At 53.9% G+C, this 21,823-nt stretch overlaps 1 protein-coding gene across 1 annotated transcript; it reads right to left on the reverse strand.

The window, feature by feature from the left end:
- Positions 1–12,908: 12,908 nt before the first annotated feature.
- Positions 12,909–19,727, reverse strand: TNFRSF6B (TNF receptor superfamily member 6b). The gene is made up of 4 exons (XM_075166810.1): positions 19,396–19,727; positions 18,464–18,842; positions 16,091–16,288; positions 12,909–13,204 (listed from the first exon to the last, which is right to left on the reverse strand). The coding sequence occupies exons 1-4, from the start codon at positions 19,435–19,437 to the stop codon at positions 12,927–12,929; spliced, it is 897 nt and encodes a 298-aa protein (XP_075022911.1). The 5' UTR covers positions 19,438–19,727; the 3' UTR covers positions 12,909–12,926.
- Between the last annotated feature and the right edge of the window lie 2,096 nt (positions 19,728–21,823).

Here is a 21,823-nt window from a genome sequence, read left to right on the forward strand (position 1 = left end):
CAAGTTTCTAGACACAAAGACTGCTTTGTGGCACATATCAGCAGGAGGTCTTAAATTAGAGCAAACCTTTTGATTTCAGAATTCCAAGTTCTCAAGAGTGGGAGAGTCTTTCACCCAGAAAGATGCATCAGCTGCGATACGTAAGTATGAGCATGCTCTGATGTCCACAAAAAATCAGGGAGGATTTCTCTGAAACCGGCAGTGAAAGGTTCCATATCATTCAGAGTTAGCTTCTAGAGCAGCAACAGCAGTTACTTGATGGGGCATACAGATGCAGGTGCTTGGCTCCCAAAGTCTGTTTTAGGAAATGGCTTTGCAGTCAGGTTTTTCCACCATTACAGATAGATTACACCTACTTGATACTGTTGAAAGATTTCCTGACTGCTGGGGAAGCCCAGCAGGTAAACAGTCAAGCCAATTTTTTAATTGCTCTGGTGTGTCCTCCATGTTGCAGCATGACTGCAATGAAGGAATTCAGCTTGATCAGCTGACAGGTGCAAGATAAAGATCCTGCTGCGCAAGCACAACCTGGACTTGGATCTTGCTAATCATGTACCATGTGCAGTTACTTTACGTGAAGCGCAAAGACAATGGAGTGCTGCTAAGTCAGCTGGGGGTTTTGGCTGCATCTGCTCTATATGGTCATAAATGGCTACACAAGGACACTGATGACTTCCTCCTTCAGGTGGTTTTACCGCAGCTTCGGTCTCTACAAGCCGGTCTGTTCTGCTAATGATGCAGATTCCATTCTGCTAATGACCAATGGAATAGGACCGAATTGACATAGAAAAGCATTCTGCAGGGGGATGGTAGTCAATGCATAAGCTCCACTAAAAAAAATCCCACTGGGATAGTCTAAGATGATATGCTGGTAGCTGATAACTATTTTATATTTTGATCAGTAGTTTAATGAATAATTTATCGTATTTTAGACTTGTGCTTTATTTAAGCCCTCATAGGGAGCACAGACTTTTATTTAAAATGCTTTTGCTTTGCAAGTGACCCCCCTGCAAGACCTCCAACCGAAGTGAGGACATTTCTGAGTAGTTCAAATGTAATCAGTTTTTCAGATTTTTGATACATTTGAGATGGACTGGTTTTGCCCATGCCTGTTTACAGCAATTTATTTCTCTGAAGAGGTGCTTTATCTTCCCAGGATGAAACAGATTCATCATCTGTACCTAGTAATCACTTTTTCCTTTAGCGTGCTTTGCACTGAGATAAAGCTAAGCGTCTAATAATCATGGTAGTTATTCTACCTGCCTTATTTGAACATTGGCAGAAGATTAACTTTCTCTAACCTGTCTGGAATTTCGCTGCTATGCAAACATTTATTAGCTGTTAGCAGTGGGAGGCAAGAGCGTTCCTTAAAAAACCACAAAACCGGCTTTTAATGCTGTGGAGTACTCCATGAATCACAGTGCTCTCTACATGGTGGCAATTCCGTCTTCATTTGGAACTATGGAAAGACAGAATAACTGAGTTACAGCACTTTTTGCTGCTACTACCTAATCCCATCCCATCCTAGTGGAAGGCATCAGTGACGTGTTAGCCTTGCTGCAGTGGCCTGATGGTCTGCTTCTCGGTGATGCTGATGTCGCACCTTATCCCCCTCGCCATGACAGCCCGTCCCACAGAACCAGGGGAAATACCAGGACAAACCAGACAGCACTAAGTCCGATGTCTTATTTAAGGCTCTGGCCAGTACCATCAGCTTCAGAGCAAGGTGAAGAAGCAAGCAGAAGGCATGTATGGGGTATGTGCCATACTTCCTACTCTCTGCTAAACTGAAATCTATAACAGAGACTGAAGACTATTACAGAAAAGTGGACTATTTAATATCCTTTCCAGTCCTGTAAGGCTGTTTTATTCCTAATCAAGCTATTTTTAGTCTCTTCGTCCTTAAAATCCTAATTCTGTGTGCTGACACACCCTGTAACATCATTCGTACACCAACACGTCCAGCACATCCATCAGTTCATTTAAGGTAAGGATCTGCCTTTACACATTACAAATAGCGAAAGGGCACTTCACGGCAAGTCTGGGAGTTTGCTTCTCAGTGATGATGTTTTAGCTGGGCATGAGGCTGTTGGGTTAGTCATGATTTCCAGAAGTGTGTGCTCATGAATAACTAACTATGAGGTACCATTGTGGGTTTGGAAAAAGTAAGGTTACAACAGTCCTCGGCTAAAAACCTGGATTAAAGTACTTGAAGGTTTCTGAATTGATTTAGGCATTTCATTATTTTTTGAAACAGCATCCTGGGACTTCTTTGCTGGCAAATGGTATTAGTTCAAGGAGAGAACGTCTAGAGGTATCTGCTAAGAAAGGCAAAGAGTGGTACTGTCACTGGTCTTGACCATTATCCCTTTAAATAAAAAAAAAAGCTGATTAATGTAGATGGTAACTGACTGGCAGCCACAGACAGCGGTGTCCACGCATGAAGGAAAGTGGGTTCTGCCTCTGCTTGCAGCTCTGCTTACGCTCCTTAGCGTTTACCAAAAAAAGCACCACAGATTAAGTTTGCCTTCAGTCTTGGGACCATTTTCAGAGACTGAAAGAAATTACTCCCAAGTGTTTGTTTGTCTATAGGTTTCCCAAAAGCAATTTGGACAATCAAGAAAAACAGGCTGAATTGACCCTGCCACAGAGACAGGTTATAGGCTGATGACCTCTCAAAAATCCCTTTTGGCACAGTTTTCTATTAAAATTTGGCTCGAATCTATCTCCAGGGAGATAAGAGGCAGTGGAGAGGTGGGAAGAGCCTTTGCCCTCTGCTATGCTCTCATCAGGACAAAGGGTGCCAGGGAAACTAGAGCAGGTGCTTTTTCACACTGGAATTTTATGCAAGTTGGAAATCCCACATGAAACATTCCTGGTGTATAGCACACATTATTTGTTTTGCTGGGCCTCAGGCTTTTCCTGCAGCATTGCCCTTTAGTTTTGTTTCTTGTGCTTCTGAAATGCCTTAAAGAGTTGTTTTTCTGCTCCACTGGTAAAACCATCTTCCGTGACAGCTACTGGGGGCTTTCCATTAGTTTCTCTATGCATGCTTAGGCTTTTTTATATCCAAAACCACTTCACAAGGATATAGGCCCAGCTATCAGTAGTGCCTGCTCTCATCATACTTAAATCTGATGGCAAGTCTTCACCCATGACACTCATTACCTCAGAAGGGAGTGCTGATTACATTTTCTGATGAAAGAAAGAAACGAATTGATACTAAAAGCAGTCAGAGCCTCATGTAGGAAAATGACTGAGGACTGGTGCAGAAAACTTGGACAGCACAGTATGCAACATCACTAGGGAAAAAATGACCTCAATTTCTTTCATAAACTAGGTGCTCGTCAAGTGGAAACAAGAGGAGGAGGAACATTTGCAGTGAACTACTCAGTTGTGGAATTCTGCTAGACATTTTTAGACACATAAAATCACTCTGGAGGCAGGAGTCTTCTCATTCCTTCTCGGTTGCACTGTCTTTCCTTAAAGCTGAAGGCTGCTGATTCCAGATGAGTTGCCACATTTCAGCTTTGTTAGCAGTGTCCTCTGTTAAATACCACATTCCCCACATCCTTTTTTGAGGATGTCTTTGCAGCAGTCTCACCTTTCCCACAATCATGTTGTCACATGCTATGAAAAGTACTCGTGAAGATGAGGCAGTAGATGTATTTGCTTAGGAGCTCACAGGATGAAGCATCCGTTCCTTGAAACAAAATCCTCGCTGGATGAATATGTAGTAATCTTTACTAACACTACTAACTCATGAGTAATAACTTCTTTTGGTGCATGTCCATAGATGGTGCTGTCTTTCTACCATCCACAAGTGCATTTACTTACACTTCTTCCATCCAGTTGTGTCTTCACAGCTGCTCCCTGCCATTGTGGCCACGAAGGGAGCACGTGCACACCGTGGAGGACTCCAGTGCTTAAACCCGCGTTCCTCACAGAGTCATCTGCTGCAGCTGTGCCTGGGACATGAAGCACAAGCGAGCAGCTACATACAGCTGCTGCACTCACTGCTGCTCTGCTAGGGAATCGCCCAGCAGCTGCCGGTGTACCATAAGCACAGCATTATTTAGTAAAAGCTTCTTCACTTGAGGTGTACATCCTTCAGCTGGATGGATGTCATGCTAAATGTTTGGAGGAACCAAATCAAACCCCTGATCCAGTGCGATCTTAAGACATCTGTATTTAGTATATACCATAAGCACTGCTCTGAGGATAAATTAAATTCACTGTAAAATTAAGTGCTTTCCTGAAACAGAAACCTACAGAGTTGTTTCTGTTGTGTTCCTCCTTGTGTTCCAGTTCAATTTGTAGCCAGGAACTCCTCTGCTAGTTCTCAGAAGTCAAATAACCTGAGACCATCTCATCTGTAGATTTCCTTTAGCAATTCTTTTTTGAGTCACACTTCCAACAAAAAAAAAAGGGTTCTATAAGACAGTCATAAAGAGGAATAAGGAATTCATTGTTCCCAGAAACCAGTGTTGCAAACAGCACCTCCTCACTGCCTACCCCTTTAAACAGCAACAGTCGAATGAATACACAGGCAGCCCCTGTATTTCACGCTGAGATTTTGCTGGGTTTGTGACCAAAGCCCACTGCTCGTTCAGATGTGCTTTTCTGTCGGGGGACAAGACCTATGAGATCCCAAGGGTTATCCTGCCCCGTTGGAAGATTTTGCTCCTCTGACACAGACAAGGCTTATTGTTACATGAGCTACTTGCAGCTGTGCATAATACCCCCACACCTTGAACAGCGCGCTTAAAGGAAGAGCTTTGTGCTGGAGGTGAAAGCGGTGGGCGCAAAGGCAGCTGGCCACCTGTGGAAGGGGGAAGGACAACCACCGAATCGAAAGCAACTGATCCCACGCAGCCCCGTCCTCTCCCAGGTCGGCACGCACATCCTCAGCGTGGTGGAAATTTTGACAGCTCATCTCCATGCCATGAGAAGAGGCAGGATCACAGGACAGTCTACGCCACAGACCGTGACAGACCTAGTAAATGCCCCATGAGTGCAACCATTGTACCAAAGGGCAGGGGATCTCTGTAAACAAGAGGTGCTGAATCACAGGCTAGGATGTTCCTGCATGATGTGGTGTCAGTGCACAACACACGCAACTGGCCGAAAGGAGAACTTGGTTTTGATCTTGCCAGCGCTGATTTTCTTTCAGGTTCGGAGTCATGAAGTGGGGAATGTACACTCCTATTCATCTTCCAAGTTTCCCAGCTGAGGAGTCCTTGTCTTAACTTCTGGGAAGACCGAGAGAAGTCCAATAAATCACCCCCAAGCTCCATACCACAGAAGGAAGTCCAGAGACAGAAACAGAAACCAGCATCAGGGAATCTGTATGATCAGGCTGAGGCTGAAGCACACTGGAGCGTGCCCCTGAAGCCGAGCTGAGCTCTCCAAACCTTTATGTAGTCCCTTACGCCTCATAGTCGAAAACGCCCTCAAGTCCACATGCCTGAGACTCGGCAGCAGCACCCAGACCACCCAACGCCCAGCCTCGCTGAGCTCACGTCCTCGCAGCGATAGCTGGGAAGTCGTCATTCCCTGCACTTCCATAGAAAAATGATCAAGTCCCCCGGCTCCGCTCCCGTGTTACAGCTAAGTCACGGCACAGCTGGAGCTCCGCTCTGTTCGGAGCAGCTGGGAAAGCCCTCACCCGAGCGCCGGACACCGCTGGCTCCTGGTGCTCTTCCCGGGTGAGCGGCGATTCGGGACACCCCACGCAACAGCCGGGGCCTTGATTCCCCCCCCACACGTACGGCACTACGAGGTCTCTGATTTCCAATACTGCTTAGTCATTTAGGCACAGCAGGCTGTTCTAGCCCTCTCCCTAAACATTGTGTAAGATGGAAAATGGCATTGTTTTTAAAGGGTAAGCAAACAGCTGTTTCAGGAAGACTCCTGTTTTATGTTGACCCAGATAATAATACGTAAAGTGCCTGCGGTTCTAAACAGTGAGGGTGTTGTGTAAGGATATTATAGCTGTAGTCATTCCAAGCTTCCTGACCATGTTTCCCAGAAAACTGGTGGTGTAAGCTAAAGGGCATCCGAAGGTTTACTAATATATTCTATTTTTATTCAGGCTAAGAGGCGGCAGTGCCCAGACCTGAGCATTATAGGCTAAGTACCTTGGGAGCAAATTCAGGGGAGCCGAACAATGGCTGAACCAATAGAAGAAATGTGCTTCAGATGTGACGCTGTTTGCCGGACAAATTCCTGTAAGTGACGTTTTAAGCCTCTCAGGGCAAAAGCAAGCTTTTCTGTAAAGGACAACTGTCCTCCCAACACTTGCTTGGAAGTAAACGCTGGAAATAAGTGAAAACTACAGCGTTGCGCTCTGTAACCGCCACAAGAAACCAGATCCAAGGTTTTGTTAAAAAAGACAATTGCTAGTGTTTCTTTAGCTCCCGTTTTAACTATTGGCTCAGCGCTACAGCACTGTCTGAACAAGTCTGCTGGGTACTAAATACTCCCGAATAACTGAATCTACTTAGGGAGATCATGGATAAAAGGTCCCGTTGCCTGTTCTCACCTCACTCAGCGGCAGGCAACAATAATTTGCTTTTTTGGAACATGCTTACTGCAAAGACCTCTGAAGACCTTCGAAATGTGGAACCTAGAAAGCTCATCACATTTTACAAGGGGAAAGAAGGGGCCTTTGGGGACCAACGCAGGCAGGAGGGCAGCGAGGGCAGGGGGGAGCGCCCCGAGGCCAGACGCGGCTCTGAAGCGGGGACCCTTCGGCAAACACTTGTAGGGTCATCAGGCTGCCGAAGAGTTTGAGCTTCTTTAACAGGAATAATATTGACAAACCAAACTGTTTCCCTTTCATTAATGTTCTCCATTGAGGTTTTCACATTTTCATTAAAAGGATTTATCAGTCAGATTCTGGTTTTGGTCAGCATGAGGCGAAAATTTGCATTTCAATAAAAGAAATATGAGGAAAAGTGATTAGGAGGCAGTTTCACCCAGCCCCGGCCGGGCGCAGATCAATGGTTATGAGCCACGTTCAGCCCAAGAGCACTTGGTCCATCTCCTCACCTGGCATGCCGAACCGCCACCAACCCGCCGCGGGGTGCCCGCTCCGCAGCTCTCGGTTCCGCTGCCTCCGACCGGGCTGGGAACAGGTCACGTCTGCCGTGCCTCCTCTCGCTTGCCCTTGGAGACATCCCGCTCTCAGGAAGCTCCTTGAACACAGAGGGGAACAGGAATTATAAACTGCGGAGGGGAAGAAACGAGGGCAGGGGAATGAGGGGTGAGACCCCATGGGAGAAAAGCCCCTCCCTGGTCCCATACCTGTGGCCGAGGCTGGTGGCACCGGAGCCCGGCTGCGGGGTGATGGGTGCTGCGAGAGGAGACCTGCCGCGGGCAGAGCGGCCGAGCTGGATGCCCCGGTGCAGCCAGCACGCTTGCCGGTGACATGGAGCGCATCTCAGAAACCATTTTCTGGAAAAACAGGGATGCAACTTCTGCTTCTCTTCTTTTGCAACTTCACCCCCCGAAAGCCATGGGAGGCTCAGACAGAAACAAATGTGTACGAAGACCTCCCGCAGCAAAGGAGGACTGGAAAAGAACAGTGGGGTGAGTGAAAACCCGTCCTGCATCGCGGCAGGTCTGGGTCTGGCCCGGCAGCATCACCAGTGCTGCGATACCCGGCGGGCGTTGGGGCAACGGCTTTGTCCCGAGCACCGCGGCACCGCTTCCCTGCCCGTGTCAGGGGTCCTCTCTCAGGTCACGTCCTTTGGCACCCCCGTGCAGGTACCCCTGGGCTGAGCACAGGTTGGTTCGCCCAGCACGATTCAGCTCTCGCTCTGCTCTGCTCTTGGACACGGCCGACTGCCGCACCCTCACCTCTGCTTCCCCGGCACAACCGGCACTCTCCACCCGCGGCACCGGCACCGGAGGGGCTCGGTCCCATCGTCGGGTCACGGCAGAAATAACACGTGCAGCAGCGAGGGACGATGCTCAGCAGGGAAAGCCTGGGCATGCGCACAGGAGATTACAATCAGAAGAGCGAACCTACACTTGGAAGACAAAAAGATGCATGCTTCAAAAGAAGATAAAATTGGCGCCTCTTTGGAATAGCGATGGGCGAATTTGAACAAGTTGGGTGTGTTAGCACTGCCCGAGGCCTCTCACAGCGACTGGAGGGCTCAGCCCACCAACTGCTGAGCGCCGGGGGAGGGCAGGGGGCGAAGAACCACCTCCCACAGAGCGAAAACGTGGGGAAATCCAAGGCAGAAGAGTGAATTTACCTGTCTTGTGACTAGGTTGTAACCAAGGGTGGCTGGAGTCTGTTTTGACAAGCTGGATTACGAGTCTGCACTGGTCCCATCCCCGCTGCATCCCTCTGCATACCTCGAAAAATCCCTCCTCGGTTTCCTCTAGCAATCCCGGCTCTCCTCGTTCGCGACGTCAAGGTGTGAGCCAGCTACGTATGACCTCACTAGAAAAAGATCCCACTGACTCCTTAAACTAACATTCATCATTTACCTAACCCCGTTTCAAACCCTCCGGCGCTGGGCCAGCACACGCGGTATTCTCGTTGCGTTAAAGCGTAACGTGTCCGAACCGCTCTCGCGGCGAGCAAGCCGGCTCTTGCCGACGGCGGTTTCGGGGGTTGGAGGAGCTGCCGCCCTGAGTCACCGCCACACCTGGCTGCCGCGAGAGGCGTCGAGTCAGCCGCGGCACAGGCGTAACACGCGGCCGTGCCTCAGCGGTTTAAATAAACTAGTGGATTTGTGGGTTTTTTCCCTGTTTTAAGTATTTGACAGCATAGGGTGAGAGGGAAGCCCGACTCAGGGAACGGCGTGGGCTTGGGCTTTCTATGTAGTGCTCATGCATTTGGGAAAATTATCTTCTGTGTACTAAATATCTGAGTCATTCCCGGGAGAGAGCCACATCCACATTTAAATGTAGTTGTCCTTAGCCACAGCTTATAAGGAAAGCAGTCATTTAAATTATCAGGAAGAAGCTCACGCTGCCGACTGGTCCTCTTCTCTCTCCAGGCTTTGGAAACTCCAGTGAAAACCAGAAGGGGTTTTTATCCTCTTATGTTATTTCACCTTTTCAACTAATTAAAGTTAGGATCAGTGCGAGGTCGGTCCGTGACCGCCTGCCGTGGTCTGGATGCGGGAGCGGAGCAGGGGGGGCTGGCGGGGAGAGCTGGGGTCGGCGCCGCACGGTGCTCGTGCGGGCTTTTCCAGCAAAGCCCATTTCCTGGAAACCGAGCAGGACCCCCGTGCTGGGGCGTTTGGACGCTGTTATAAAGGTCAATATTCACCAGAAAGATCCCCCGCTGTCACATTATCTGTGAGGGCACGCGAGGAGAAACTTTCCTACGCAGAAATTCCAACTGACTCGGCAGGAGGGGACGCGGGCCGGGGAGGTGCGGACCACGGCAGCAGGGAGAGGTCGGGCGCTGCTGACAAAGAGCCTGCAACCGGCACCGGTGCCCAAAACGTCGCCTGCCCGGGGAGCGCCCCACGGGACGCTCCAGCCCGCCCGCGCTGGGTTGTAAAACACCAACACCCAAACGCACACCGGGTCAAAACCACCTCGGCAGAGCAAGGTAACACCACGTGGGTGCTCACGGGACGTCCTGGAAGAGCAGGTCACGCTGGCGGCCCCGAGCGGGGGGGCTGCCGGGTGGCGCAGCGCATCGCCTGCCTCCCCCAGACCCTCGGCCCTGCTCGCGCTGGCCGACGGCTGGGGGGGCCTGGCAGCGCAGAGCTCATCTGACGCGGGCTGGGCGATTCAGCCATCCTCTCCTGCGCCCGTGAGCCGAGGCCTGCGGCCCCCACTGCAACCTGGCACGGCCCACGGGTGACAGACGCCCGTTGCCTCCCCTCCAAGGAGGGGTCGGACATGGCTGACCCACGCGCCGTGCTGGGAGGGCCACGGGGGCTCAGCAAGGCATCGCTTCTCAGGAGGATGGGAAGGAGCCGGGCGGCTCTTCTCACCCTTGTTGGACCCCTCGGAGTCACAGCGGTGGGACCGAAACCCTTGCGAAACTCTGGGTGGGAGGTTGAGCCTACAAAAGCAGCTGCTGCATTTGCTTTATCTGAACGGACAAAGGATCTGCGCAGACTGACGTCCGGGTGGGACCGAGCACTCACGATGTCAAATAAAAACCCAAAAAAAACCAAAAAACCAAACCCCCCGTCCTCTGTGCTGGCATTCAGCGGGAAAGATGTTTCCTGGGCCCTTCTCCAGGCCAGGGCAAGCCCGGCTGGGAGGACGCGTGCTGGGAGAAGCGGGGATCTCTGCCCGGGCCGTGTTTATCAGCCGCTGGGCTCCGGCATGGCTCAGCGTGCTGAGAGGGGGAGCTGGGCACAGGACTGAGCGCGGCTGAACGGGGCCGCTCTGCCGTAACCTCTGCCAGTGCCTGGTCAGACCTGGGCTCCCATGGAGCCCCAGCCGGGAGAAGCCACCACAGCTCAGCCGGGAGCCCGGGGACGGAGCCTCCAGCCCGCATCCAGGATTTTGCCTTGCCGGTGAGAGGGCAACAAGCTCCAAGGACAACACGAGGTGTCCCGAGACCCTGAGCTCAGCCACAGTGCCCCACGGGCACTTCCATCTCAGGACTGAGGTCTTTTATCACAAAAAATACACAGAAAAGGCACCTCTTCCTCCGGAAAAATCACCCAACTAAACCAGCATCCAAGATAACGATTATCAGCTTCTTGCCACTAATGCTCTCATTTTCCCTCCCTCTCCCCCTGACTCTCACGGTAAATACGTATTTCAAGAAGCCAGGACGGTGTGGACAAAGAACGGGAGGCAGTTCCTCCGCTAACAACCCCGACTCCTGTTCTCCTTTAGACCAAGGACGCGAATCCCCAGCGCTGAGTCAGGACTAGCTGCAACGCCGGACGGGAATCCCTCCAGGAGCCGCGGCCAACGCCGGAGGCTCCGGCTGCGCCAGCCTTCGACCCCTCAGCGCCGGGTGCCCTCCTCGCACCCTGCCTCGGAGGAAAGCACCAGCCTGCAGCAGTGCTTCGCTTCTCACAGCGCTCCGACAGAAGCCCTCCTCGTCTCCTGCCCTAGCTGCTCTTGGACCGTGCCGTCGGCACTGCGCTACTGCCACGGGACTCGAGTAAGTCACGCTCGGGGACTGAGCTGAAGTGGAAGAGGGCAGAGATTAGACGTGGGGATAACCGGGCATTGGGAAGGGGAGTTACGGTCCCTCGTGCAGCCTCCTTTGTAGGATTGACGAAGCCGCGAGGGGATTGCCAGGATCAGTCCTGGCTCAACGCAGAGGTGCGAGCGAGGGGTCCCCTCTGCTGCTTTTCAGCCATTCGCTTCTCTTTGTCCCTGGCTGAACTGACCCGGGGAATGCCAGGATCACTGAACTGCTTCATCCCCAGAGCCCAAAATGGGGGCGAGATGGCTGCAAGTCTGGGATCCCCAGCTGCAAGTCTGGGATCCCCAGCTGCAAGTCTGCAGAGCCAGGCAGGCACGAGCAGACATCCAGGGGCTCCGGAGCTCTGGAGCAGCAGCGAAAAGGCAAGCGCTGCCCCAGGGTCAGCCCCGTTCATCCAGCCCGCCATGGATGAACTTGTCATTGCAGCAGAGAGAGCCCGGGACAAGGCTGCGGGCAGCAAGGGGAGGTGAAAATCCCCTCTTGTACCGGGTTATGTCAGCCTTCCTCGCACGGGGGAAGTCTGGGGGCACTTCCACATAGCACGTGTTTCAGAGTGCTTTTAACAGCTCCTAGCTGGGGGAAAATATTCTGCTTTTGAACCACAAACTATTCCTGGCAACTAGTCAGCAAAAGAAGAGCTATAAAAAAGCCGAACTCATTCAAGGCAGAAGATGGAGGCTCTGTGTCATCATTGCTACAGGCTGGAAAACGCCTGCGAGGGTCACGCTTGTTGACTTCCCTAAGTGACATCTGCAAGGCTTAAAGAAGAAACCGCCGGCCGTCAGCCCAAGTGCCGCTGATGAGGCAGGCGCCTCTTCGCTCACCGCAGCGGCCGGGCCTGGGGGCAGGCCCGGGGCTCAGGGCGACACGGCTGGCTTGAGCCAGAGACGGGAGCTTCACCCTGGCCGCACCGGCGGCAAAGCCCAGCGCAGACAGGCTACGGCCCGCTCGCGGGCAGCCCTGCCGCGCCCACGGGGGGGGCTTCGGGGGGCTGCGGTGTCGTGCGGACGGCTGACGTTGCGTGATCGTGGGGTGAAGGACGTGCAAAAAGCGGGGAAGGGTACACGGAGTCAGCACCACCTCTCCTCTCCAAATGAGACTAGGAAAGGACTCTGGTGACAGAGAATCGTATAATAAAATAACTTCTTTGGTTTCTTTCTTTAGAAAACATCTCTCACACATGGTATACAAACAGGTAGTTTAGAAATAAATTTAAAGCTGGCTGTACCAGTGACTTCAGGGGCATCCTACACCCAACGTGTGTCTCGGCAGCAAACTCCTTTCTCAAAACAAAGCATGACAAACAAATGCAAGTGAATCCTCTCTGGGAAATTCTGTTAAATAACTAAAAAAAACCCCAACAAAACCAAAACCACACAGTTTAAAACAAAGCCAGACAGTTGTCTAACAAGGGGGAGCTGGATTCTTCCCCAGAAAAAATGACCCTGGCTGCAAGTTTCTCTTCTGATAAAGTATTGACCCTTGCTGAGTGCTGGAAAACCAGCGGCCAGCACCCAGGAGCTCCCAGGAGCTGCACCGGCCGCTGGCGCAGGGATGCTGCTGCTCACGGCATCCCGTCCCGCAGGCAGCGACTCAGCCGCCGGCAGAGCAGGACCCACCGCGGCTGCCGCAGCACACTTCAACTCTGACCCATCGCTCATCTCTACGCTGCATTTCAAGTTAGTTTTGGAAAGATTAATAAATTAATGAAGCCACAGAAGAAAAAAAAACCAAAACAAAAACCACCCGCAAAGTTCAGTTCGTGTTCTCAGTACAGGAGGAAGCGCTCGCGGACCTTCTCCTCGATGGAGTGCAGCTTGGCCACTCGCAGCGCGTCCAGCAGCTCCTTGGTGACCTCGTAGTGCCCCTCCTTCAGGTGGGTGAGGAAAGTCCTGAACTTCTCCTGGATGGCTGCCCTGGTGCCCAGCGCCTGCTTCCTCGGCGAGCGCTCCAGGATTTGCTGCAGGCGCTTCAGCTTTCTGATGGGGATGTTCTGGTACGCCACAAAGTCTATCATGGCTTGCTCACAGTCGTCGTCTCCTGGAGCTGGTGGGAGAAAAGCACCCAGAGGTTAAAGGGAAGGTGACCGCGGGACACCAGGAGAGCAGGTCAGAGCCCCACCGGGCCTCTCCATGGGACATCTGCCCAGAGAGGCGGTGGGTGCCCCATCCCTGGAAACATCCAAGGTCAGGTTGGACGGAGCTCTGAGCAACCTGATCTGGTTGAAGATGTCCCTGCCCATGGCAGGGGGGTTGGACTAGACCTTTAGAGGTCCCTTCCCACCCAAACTATTCTGACTCTTTGACATCGTCCTGGGTGCTGCTCTCCAGCCAACGCCTTGGACCAGGGGTCCCCAGTGAGCCCTGCTGGGAAACCTGCCCCTCACCACCCACCTTCAGACTCGGGAGGGTATTTTAGCTCACAGGGCCAGGTACCTCCATGAACACGAGCTGCAGACCACCCGCCCAGCTCTGCCCACGCAGGCGGGTGCCCAGGCACAGCAGGAGTCCCTGCCCGGGGATGCCGCAGCGCCTGGCTTGCGGCGGGCTCCTCCTTCGCCGAAGTCAAGGGGAAGAGGAGGGCAGCCGGCTCGCGCCGCCGGCAGGCGTGCGGTGGACAGGCAGGTCAGAATAAGCATTTTGCAAGTGCAAAAAGTGAGGTTGGAAGGAAGAAGACGGAGGAAAGCACCAAATACGGCATCGTTAACGCTGCCAGCTCGCTGCCCTGGAAGGCTGGGTCCAGCCCTCGCCACAGGCTGGATTTCCCAGAGGAGCCCATCCGACACGGGGCAGTTAGAAAACAACGTGTACAAGTTCTGTAATCTTGAAAAAAGTAAATATACCTGTTCCATGTTCCTCCCTGCCAGGGAGGAGGGGAAGAGGGAAACTCCAGAAAAACTGAAGTAATCGCAGTAAGTATTTACACATGTTATTTTTCCTGAAAGTTTCTATTTTCCCCATGCAAATTCTGCTTCCCGGAACAGGATCAGGGCTTTTGGACAGACCCGGTCCCGGCTGGTTAGAGCGCTGCTGCCGTGCGTCCAGCACAAGGACTGAAAGCACAAAGAATTTTCAAGAGATCAAGGCCAAACGATTACTCAGTCAAGGAGAGACTAGCTTGGTTTTGTGCCATTGTAAACTGGGAACGGTTTCACTGGTTATAGTGGGGTGGGTCGGGCTGCCTTGCCCAGACTCTGCCTCTCCTGCAGGCTCAGGTTTACATTGAATTGCTCCTGCAATTGCCGTTGCAGCAGGGAGGAGGGCAAGCGCCCACGTGCCTCCCGAGTGAAATCATGACGAACCGGAGTTAAAAATACCCCTCGGCTCCCATTGCTCGCGGGCCTCCCCTCGCTCTAGAAATAGCTGAAAGGCCGGTCTGGCCGCGAGCGCCGTTGCCTCACGAGCGGCAGCGCACGGGCTGCCGACGCTGCTCCCACCTGACCGCCCCCCCGCCCCGGGGCCGCGTCCCGCTGACGACAGAGCTTTCCATCTCCTCTCTCCGGCGGGATCACGCTCCTGGCAAGGAGCGCGTGGCACGAGTCAGGCTTCGTAAGGAGAAATGCCCCGCGTTGGCTGTGCCAGGAGAGGATGGAAAGGCAAGAGCTGCTCTCGCACGCTGCTGGGGGGAACAGCCTCCGTGCTGCGTCACCACGGAGGAGCAGCTCTTATTGAAGCTCAAGCTTCGTTTTGATGGAAGAAATTAATTTTTTACAGTGAGAAGGGTCAATCACTAGGCAAATCTCCCCAGAGACGCAGTGGAGTCCCCATCGCTGCAGGTTTTCAGGACATGGCTGGACAGGGTGCTGGATAATCTCATCCAGGCTCCCTTTCCCATGAAAGGTTGGACCGATGAACTTCCCAAGTCCCTTCCAGCCTGGGCTGTTCTACGGCTCTACGATTGACTTTTTTTTTTTTGGAAGTCGAAGGGTGCAGGTTCACTGGCACCCAGATCAGTCACATCGAATCTGTCCCCCGTGTGCCTTGGCTGGGTGCTCAGGGTGGAGCGGGTGGTTCGGAACGGCTGCCTGCCTCGCCTCGGCCGACGCCAGGCCCTGGAGGGGTCTTCAGCCCCTTTCTCATCCCCTGACTTGTTGGGGCGCATGTTACAAAGGCAGCCCATCGCTCTCCCCCGCTCCTTCGCCCTGCGCTTTTGCCAAGAAAGGCTGGACCAGGTGATCCCTGAGGTCCCTTCCAACCTGGGATTCTATCTATGATCCCATGATCTGCGCCCACCGGTGGCTCCTGCCCGGCCTTCAGCCCCCGCCGAGGCTCCGTGCTACATTTGCACTCTCACGGTGACGCAGTTGACACCACGTCTCTACTTTTTCACCTACCAGGTCAAAATCCGCCCTACGCTCAGCTCCGGTGAACCTTGGACTCTGCTCCCTTCAACCTGCACGAGACAAGGCTGCGCCCGCAATAAAAGCGTCCTGGAAAGGAGGCTGAAAGCCGGGAGAGGCGAGCGCCGGAGGCGTGCCAGCAGCCGAGCTGGGTGGCACAGCTCTTCACACCGCGTCTGTTTACATGACCGCCAGCCGTCAGTTATCACCCCGAGCTATCAGTTACAGCCAAGCGGCTGCCAAAACTGTCCTCGTGTCCCAGCATCCCCAGTCATCCCAGTCCCTGGTAAGAGCTGGCAGGATTTCACGGCCAGCTTTTTGTTTTGCTCAGCACGGGCTTTGGCTGAGCCGTGGCCGTTGCTTAAGCCCTGTCCCCTGTCCCTGCCCTACATGACCAGCCCTGCAGGGGGAGGAAGGCAGACAGTCTCTATTTTTTCCATAATTACTATTAATTATGGATGACTCCATACTTCTGCAAGCTATTTCACCTCATTTTGCATCTAAGTAGAAAAAAGTCACCAGAAAGTTCGCGCTCGCCCTGGCAATGTCGTGGTCCCGGCACCCCCCCCTCCGCCCGCAGAGCCGCAGCTCACCTGGCCCCTGCGTGCTGTTGCTTCTCCCCAGTCTGCAGGAGGTGCAGAGGGTGTCGTGGTACTGGTTGCCCTGCACGTTGGTCACCTTCCCCTGCTGCTCGCAGTCCTGGTGAGGCTGGCACGGCTTGGTGCTGGAGTTGGAGGAAGAGAAGAAGCCGCGGGGGCAGGCGTGGCACTGGGTGTCCTCGAAGGGGGTACCTGCGCACGGGGAGGCAAGGGGACCGTCAGCCTTCCCCGCCCCAGCCCCGCTCCTCTGCGGTGACGAGCTGGCAAGGGAGCAGGGGCAGGAGCTGGGGCCGATGCCGGCAGAGCAGAGAGCGCCAGACACCCTCCGAGCAGGAGGGTGATGTCCTGGCAATGATCGCTGCCTGCAACTCCCCTGGGAAGCGTGCATCCACCTGTAGGGCAAGCAGCAACGCCTTCCCCAGCCATCTCCCAAGCCAAAGCATTGGCACGTGCCGATGAATTGTCACCAGCCCCCAGACACAAGAGGAGATCTCATCTGCTACTGAAAAGGGCCACGGCCTGGTGGGAGGCACGGGCTGGGACGATGGGCAAGCCGAGTGCCAAACCAGCCCTTTGATGCACAGCAGAGTCAGGAGGCTCCTGGCCAAGTGAAAGTAAAAGTTGCTGAGAAGGTGAAAGCTCTGCTCGCTTCTGCAGCTTCCCACCGCGCCCCGGGCCAGACCCGCCGCTGTTCCACAGGGACGGCGCCACGCGAGCGAGATTGCAGCAGGGTGTCTTGCACATTCCTTGGGAGAAGAGGGAGCAAATTTCACACCCCTTTTCATCTCCTCTTCCTATATCCAGTTAAGAACAAGGTTTCTACCTTGTTGCAACCCACTCAGGCCATCGCTTTGGCTTTACCAGGAGATGTCCCAGCCGGCCCAGCTGATGAACCCAACACCTGACTCAATATTTGCAAAAGGGAAATCCACAAAAGCCCCAGAGGAACCGCACAGGGATCAAAGCACCCGTCCAGCCCAAAAGCCAGCGAGGTCTGCCCACAGCCCCGCAGCCACAGGGTCCACATCGTCCCCGTCCCGACACAAGCGCTCACAGCCCCAGGGCTCTGCCCACCCCCGCGGGATATTCAGTCCTTGCTGTGGGGTTCTGATGTCGGGGCTGGGGTGCCACCATTCCCCACACACGAAGCCATTTATAAATAAATAATAACAAAAAAATAGCTTCTCCTCAAATGCCCCAGCTTGCTCACACGGCTCCCCAGTCCCACAGCCAACCCTCCAGCCAAATTTGATGTTTAATTTCAAAGGGCTTCCCCACGTTGTTTGGAGACCTAATTCACCATTGCATTTTGTAACAGTCACGCCCTCTAGAAAAATTAAACCCCAGACCTCAACCATAAGCATCAGCTGAAGACAACAGGTATTTCTCCTCTGGCCTGCGAGCCTGGAGCAATTCTGTGCCATGCATGGAAGGACTTCAAAAGCCTCCGCACTTCAAAGCATGAAGCAAGATAATGCTGGTTTTGCTGATGCTGCCCACGCTGTTTTGCTGTACCCAGCTGCGGTTTCCAGGCAGAGCCCGCGCCTCGGTGATTCAGGGGAGAGCGCGAGGGAAACCCGCTCGTAGGCAACTTGTATTTTTAGAAAGTTTGCACATATACAAATGGGGGCAACTAAGGGACCAGGCAAATTTGTGTTGGGGAAACAACGGAAAAATAAACACCCTAAAACCTCTCGTGACTTACGTCTCGTCAGGGGATGGAGTCTCAGACTCATGAATCTCCCCCAGACATGAATTGAAACAAGGCTGATTTTACTGGTTTGGAACCTGTCCATGTATCCATTTCATGTTTTGAATACAGCCTCTCAAAATTGCTCAACAAAAACCACAAAACCCAGCCCCAGAGCTACACACGCTCACCAGCCCTGCCCTCGCATCATTAGCAGCCCTTTTCAGTCCAGGCAATTAGCGTTCCCACTCCCTGGCTCCCTGCCTGCGAGGAGAAGGGAGCCGACAGAGGAGCAGGAGCCGCTCAGACTTTTCCACCTGCCGAGAGCCCCGGCAGGGCGAGCTGCGGCTCCGGGGACGGGGGATCTGCCTGCCGCGGCAGGTGGAGCCGGCAACCAGGATTGCCGCGTCCCATCTAAGCGCAGCGCCAGGGGATTTCAAAGGTTTTCAAAGCGAAAGCAGGGGAAAACCCCCAAATAAATAACTCCTTGGAAAAGAGGCCAGGAGCAGTTTCGCAAGGACAGCGCTGCACTGGTAAGCAAAAAGGGAGTAAAGTCAGGCTATGGGTAATCATCAGCCACTTTCTCCTTGATTTTTAGCTCCAGCAGAGATTTCAGGATGACAAGAGCCTCGCAAGCACGCACACCGCTGCCGCAGGCGCCTGGCTGGGGTACTTACCCAGTTTTTCTACGCCGGAGCCCGGCGGACACTCGGAGTGCCTGATGCAGAACTCCATCTCCGAGTAGTAGCCCTCCTGGCACTGACAGACGCGGTTGTGGGTGGAATTGCACTGCTGCACCTCCACCTGCTTCTCCTCGCAGATGACATTACAGTACCGGCACTTCTCCAGGTAGTTCCAGTACTGCGTGTAGTGCAAATCCGGACAGGGTTCGCACACCGTCTGTCGGTCCCTGGTGCAGTGCTGTGCCACGAAGGTCCCCGGCGGGCACTGCTGGCAGGTGAGCTTCTCGTTTGTCACAGCATCTTTCCATTGGTAAGTGGGTTGGGCGCTGCAGTCGAGCTCAGCCAGGAAAAGGAGGAGAGAGGCAAACATCCACTACAGCAAAGACAGCGCAAAGAGCCCTTAGCTCGTCCTCTCGCAGAGGCAGAAGCAGCAAACACGGCTGCTGCGTTACAGAATTCATTACTGTTGTAGATGCAAGAAGTTATTCTCCCACCTCATGCTCTCCCCAGCCCCAGCAGCAAAGTGGTGGTACCAGGGACCAGACGCTGCCCCCCACGTGCCTCCCCATCACCCTCTGCTTGCCATCCCAGGTGACAAAGCATCCTTCCCAAACGATGCTTCTCAAACCCATTTTGTGGTGCCTTCACAACCCCATTTCTCTCCTTCAGCACTAAAAGCAGCTCCGGCACATTCTCCTCCTCTGTCCACCCCAGTCAGTTCCCCACCATTTGGAGTAAGACCTTCGCAGATCAAGAAGCAGAAGGGAGGTTTTCCAAACTAGCAAATACATAGTGTGCTCCATAGGAACTGGTTTTTTTGAAACCCAGATACTTGGTATAGGACCGGAGAATCCCAAAGTCCTGTTTATCCTCCCTTTCCTTTTCAAAGCACACGTGCCCAACCTTAAGAGCAGATGGTACCTTACCTTGGATGGATGCCTTAAATTCGGCATGTGGCAGGACAGCATAGCACCGAGGGCTTCCGGGCACCGTGATCAGAACCCTGGGGAGACAGAGAGGGTCCTCAGAGGCTGGCACTGGCTCTGAGGATAGCGGCTGGGTTGGAGCTCCCCCCCGTAGCAGCAGTGCCGATCCGGCCGTCCGGCTTTAAGGCAGAAAGAGAGAGAGGCGGGTAAGGACTGTTATAAAAGGCTGAGTTTTCTCGTCTGCTTTTCAAACAGCCCTTCCTCCGGGGGAGATGCCGGCTCTCCCCAGAGTCTTACAGCGCGGCGGAGAACCGGCTCGCCGGTGGGAGGCTGCGGCCGTGCTCCTGACGCACTCATCGCCCCGCCACGCGTAAGCGCTCGGCGGAGGAAAGTCACCCCCGGCCCGGGAGCAGGCGGGACCCACAGCAGCGGCTGCGGCCAAGGAGGGAGCAGAAGCGGGCGAGGTGGCGGAGCAGCAGCCGAGGCCTCCCTCCCCATCCCATCCCTCCCCCTCCCCTCCCCGGCAGCGGCCCCCGCCCCGCACCCCCGGCCCTCACCGTCCCGCACGGCGCCGCTCCCCGCGGCGGGCGGCACCTTTATAGCCCCAGCCCGTGGGAAAGACCCCTCTTGCGCAAGCGGCCGGCGGCATCCCGGCCCGCCCGGCCCCCTCACCCCTCCCGGGCTCCCGGGGCGGCGGGCACCGGCTCCGCTTCCCCCCCCATCCCCACCGCTCGCTGCTGCCTGAGCGCCGCTTTCGCTCCCGTTTCTGCTTTTGCGTATAAGAAGTGGAGCTTTCGGGGCAACGGAGCGTATTTACCTGCGCGGAGCCAGGTGGGATCTGCACAGCAGCAGGTTTTACAGTGCTATCTTGAGGATTTTTTTTTTTTTTTGGCTGGGGAAAGGCAGGGAAATTCCCTGGCTGTAAATGCTAAGTAATTTCCCAGTAACAGCATTTGTCTCTCGCTGTTGGGGGCACAGTTTGCCCCCAAAACACAGCCCAGATATGCCATTTCTCACCGTGATTGTCAGCGGTGAACGCGGGGATGTGGGGCTGTTCCAGCTGAGAACTTGAGCAACCTCCCTGCTCTGCCCAGGGGCTGCGGTGCGAGACCCCATCCTGCCTCCCGCACACTGGGAGTGTGGTTAGGCAATGCCTTCTTGAAACCAGCTCAGAGCTTCAACTTGCTCCTTTCAGGAGCACTGAGGATGACAGTCCAACTCCAACTGTAACACTAGAACATTTGAGTTAGTTACCTTTTGTGGGATAACAACATCCAGCAGCTGAGGAGGTTGGCATTTAAATATCTTGCAGGTGACACCTTGCCATAAGTCTTGGACCCCAAGGATTTCAATGAAAACTGAACTTAGCCTTACAGTGCTCAGCAGAGCCTCGCGGGAGTGCGTTTACCGGCGCCTGCTCGCTCTGCACTGCCCCTGCTTAAATACATCAGCCTCGTGTACTTTGTCCTTCTGCGCCCAGATTCCCTCTGAAGGCAAGAAAATCCAAGGGCTCCTCTGCAAAGTGCTTTACGTGCCAGGAAGGCACACGCTGGAGAGCTCGCCGCCCCTCCGCCCAGCTGCACCTGCGCTGGCCCCGCGCACCGCAAGCACAGGGGGAAGGAGGAAAAGCACAGAAGTTACTTACTCTTCGGTGTAAAAGCAGGAGAGCTCCTTACTAAGCCCATAAAGAGCACAGCGCACTCTGTACCTGAAAACCTGCCTTTTCATTTCCTCTCAGACACCACCTCTCCTATCAGGAACGGTGCCACAAGGCAGAGGAGAAGGGGAAAGCTGCAACCGATTCCAAATAGCTAGCTGAGAAAAAAAATTAGCTTTTTTCTTCTTTTCAAGCTTTCCAATCAATGGAGCAGAAGAAAACACACCTCCGTACAAATCACATCCTAATGCGCAGAGCACTCGGCTGGGAAATCTGATGGTTTTTGTACTACACCCCCGTTACTGTCATGGTTTGCCACCTTCATCTGTGAACAGGGCCAGAGGGTGCTGTGATCTGCACGCTGGGCTGCTGCTGCTGCCTGTCACACAAACCCCACCGGTTCCTGGGTCACAAACTCCTCGTGGCCTTTCCTACCGGCACAGCCCGCGGCTCCCGGGACCCCTGGGACCCCCAGCCACCCCCCCATACCGTCTTCAAGATAAAATAGGGATAACAACCATCAGCCAGCAAAGCCTTGCTTGCTTAGAACAAAAACATGTAAGAGACCAGTCTGAAAACAGCAGCCAGTCCATAAACACACTTGCTTAATATGCACAACTTCTCAAGCATCACCATGTGGAGACACTGAAGGGTGTAAAATATCCTCCCACAAGTCATTTTCTGTGCTCTTCACAGCCTCGCTGCTCCCAGCTCAGGCTTTGCTGTCTGCTCTGAAGACTTCTGATGAAGAGTTCACCCGCTGCCGCCTCT

This window comes from Calonectris borealis, chromosome 17 (assembly GCF_964195595.1).
Source record: "Calonectris borealis chromosome 17, bCalBor7.hap1.2, whole genome shotgun sequence".
Lineage (NCBI taxonomy): Eukaryota > Metazoa > Chordata > Aves > Procellariiformes > Procellariidae > Calonectris > Calonectris borealis.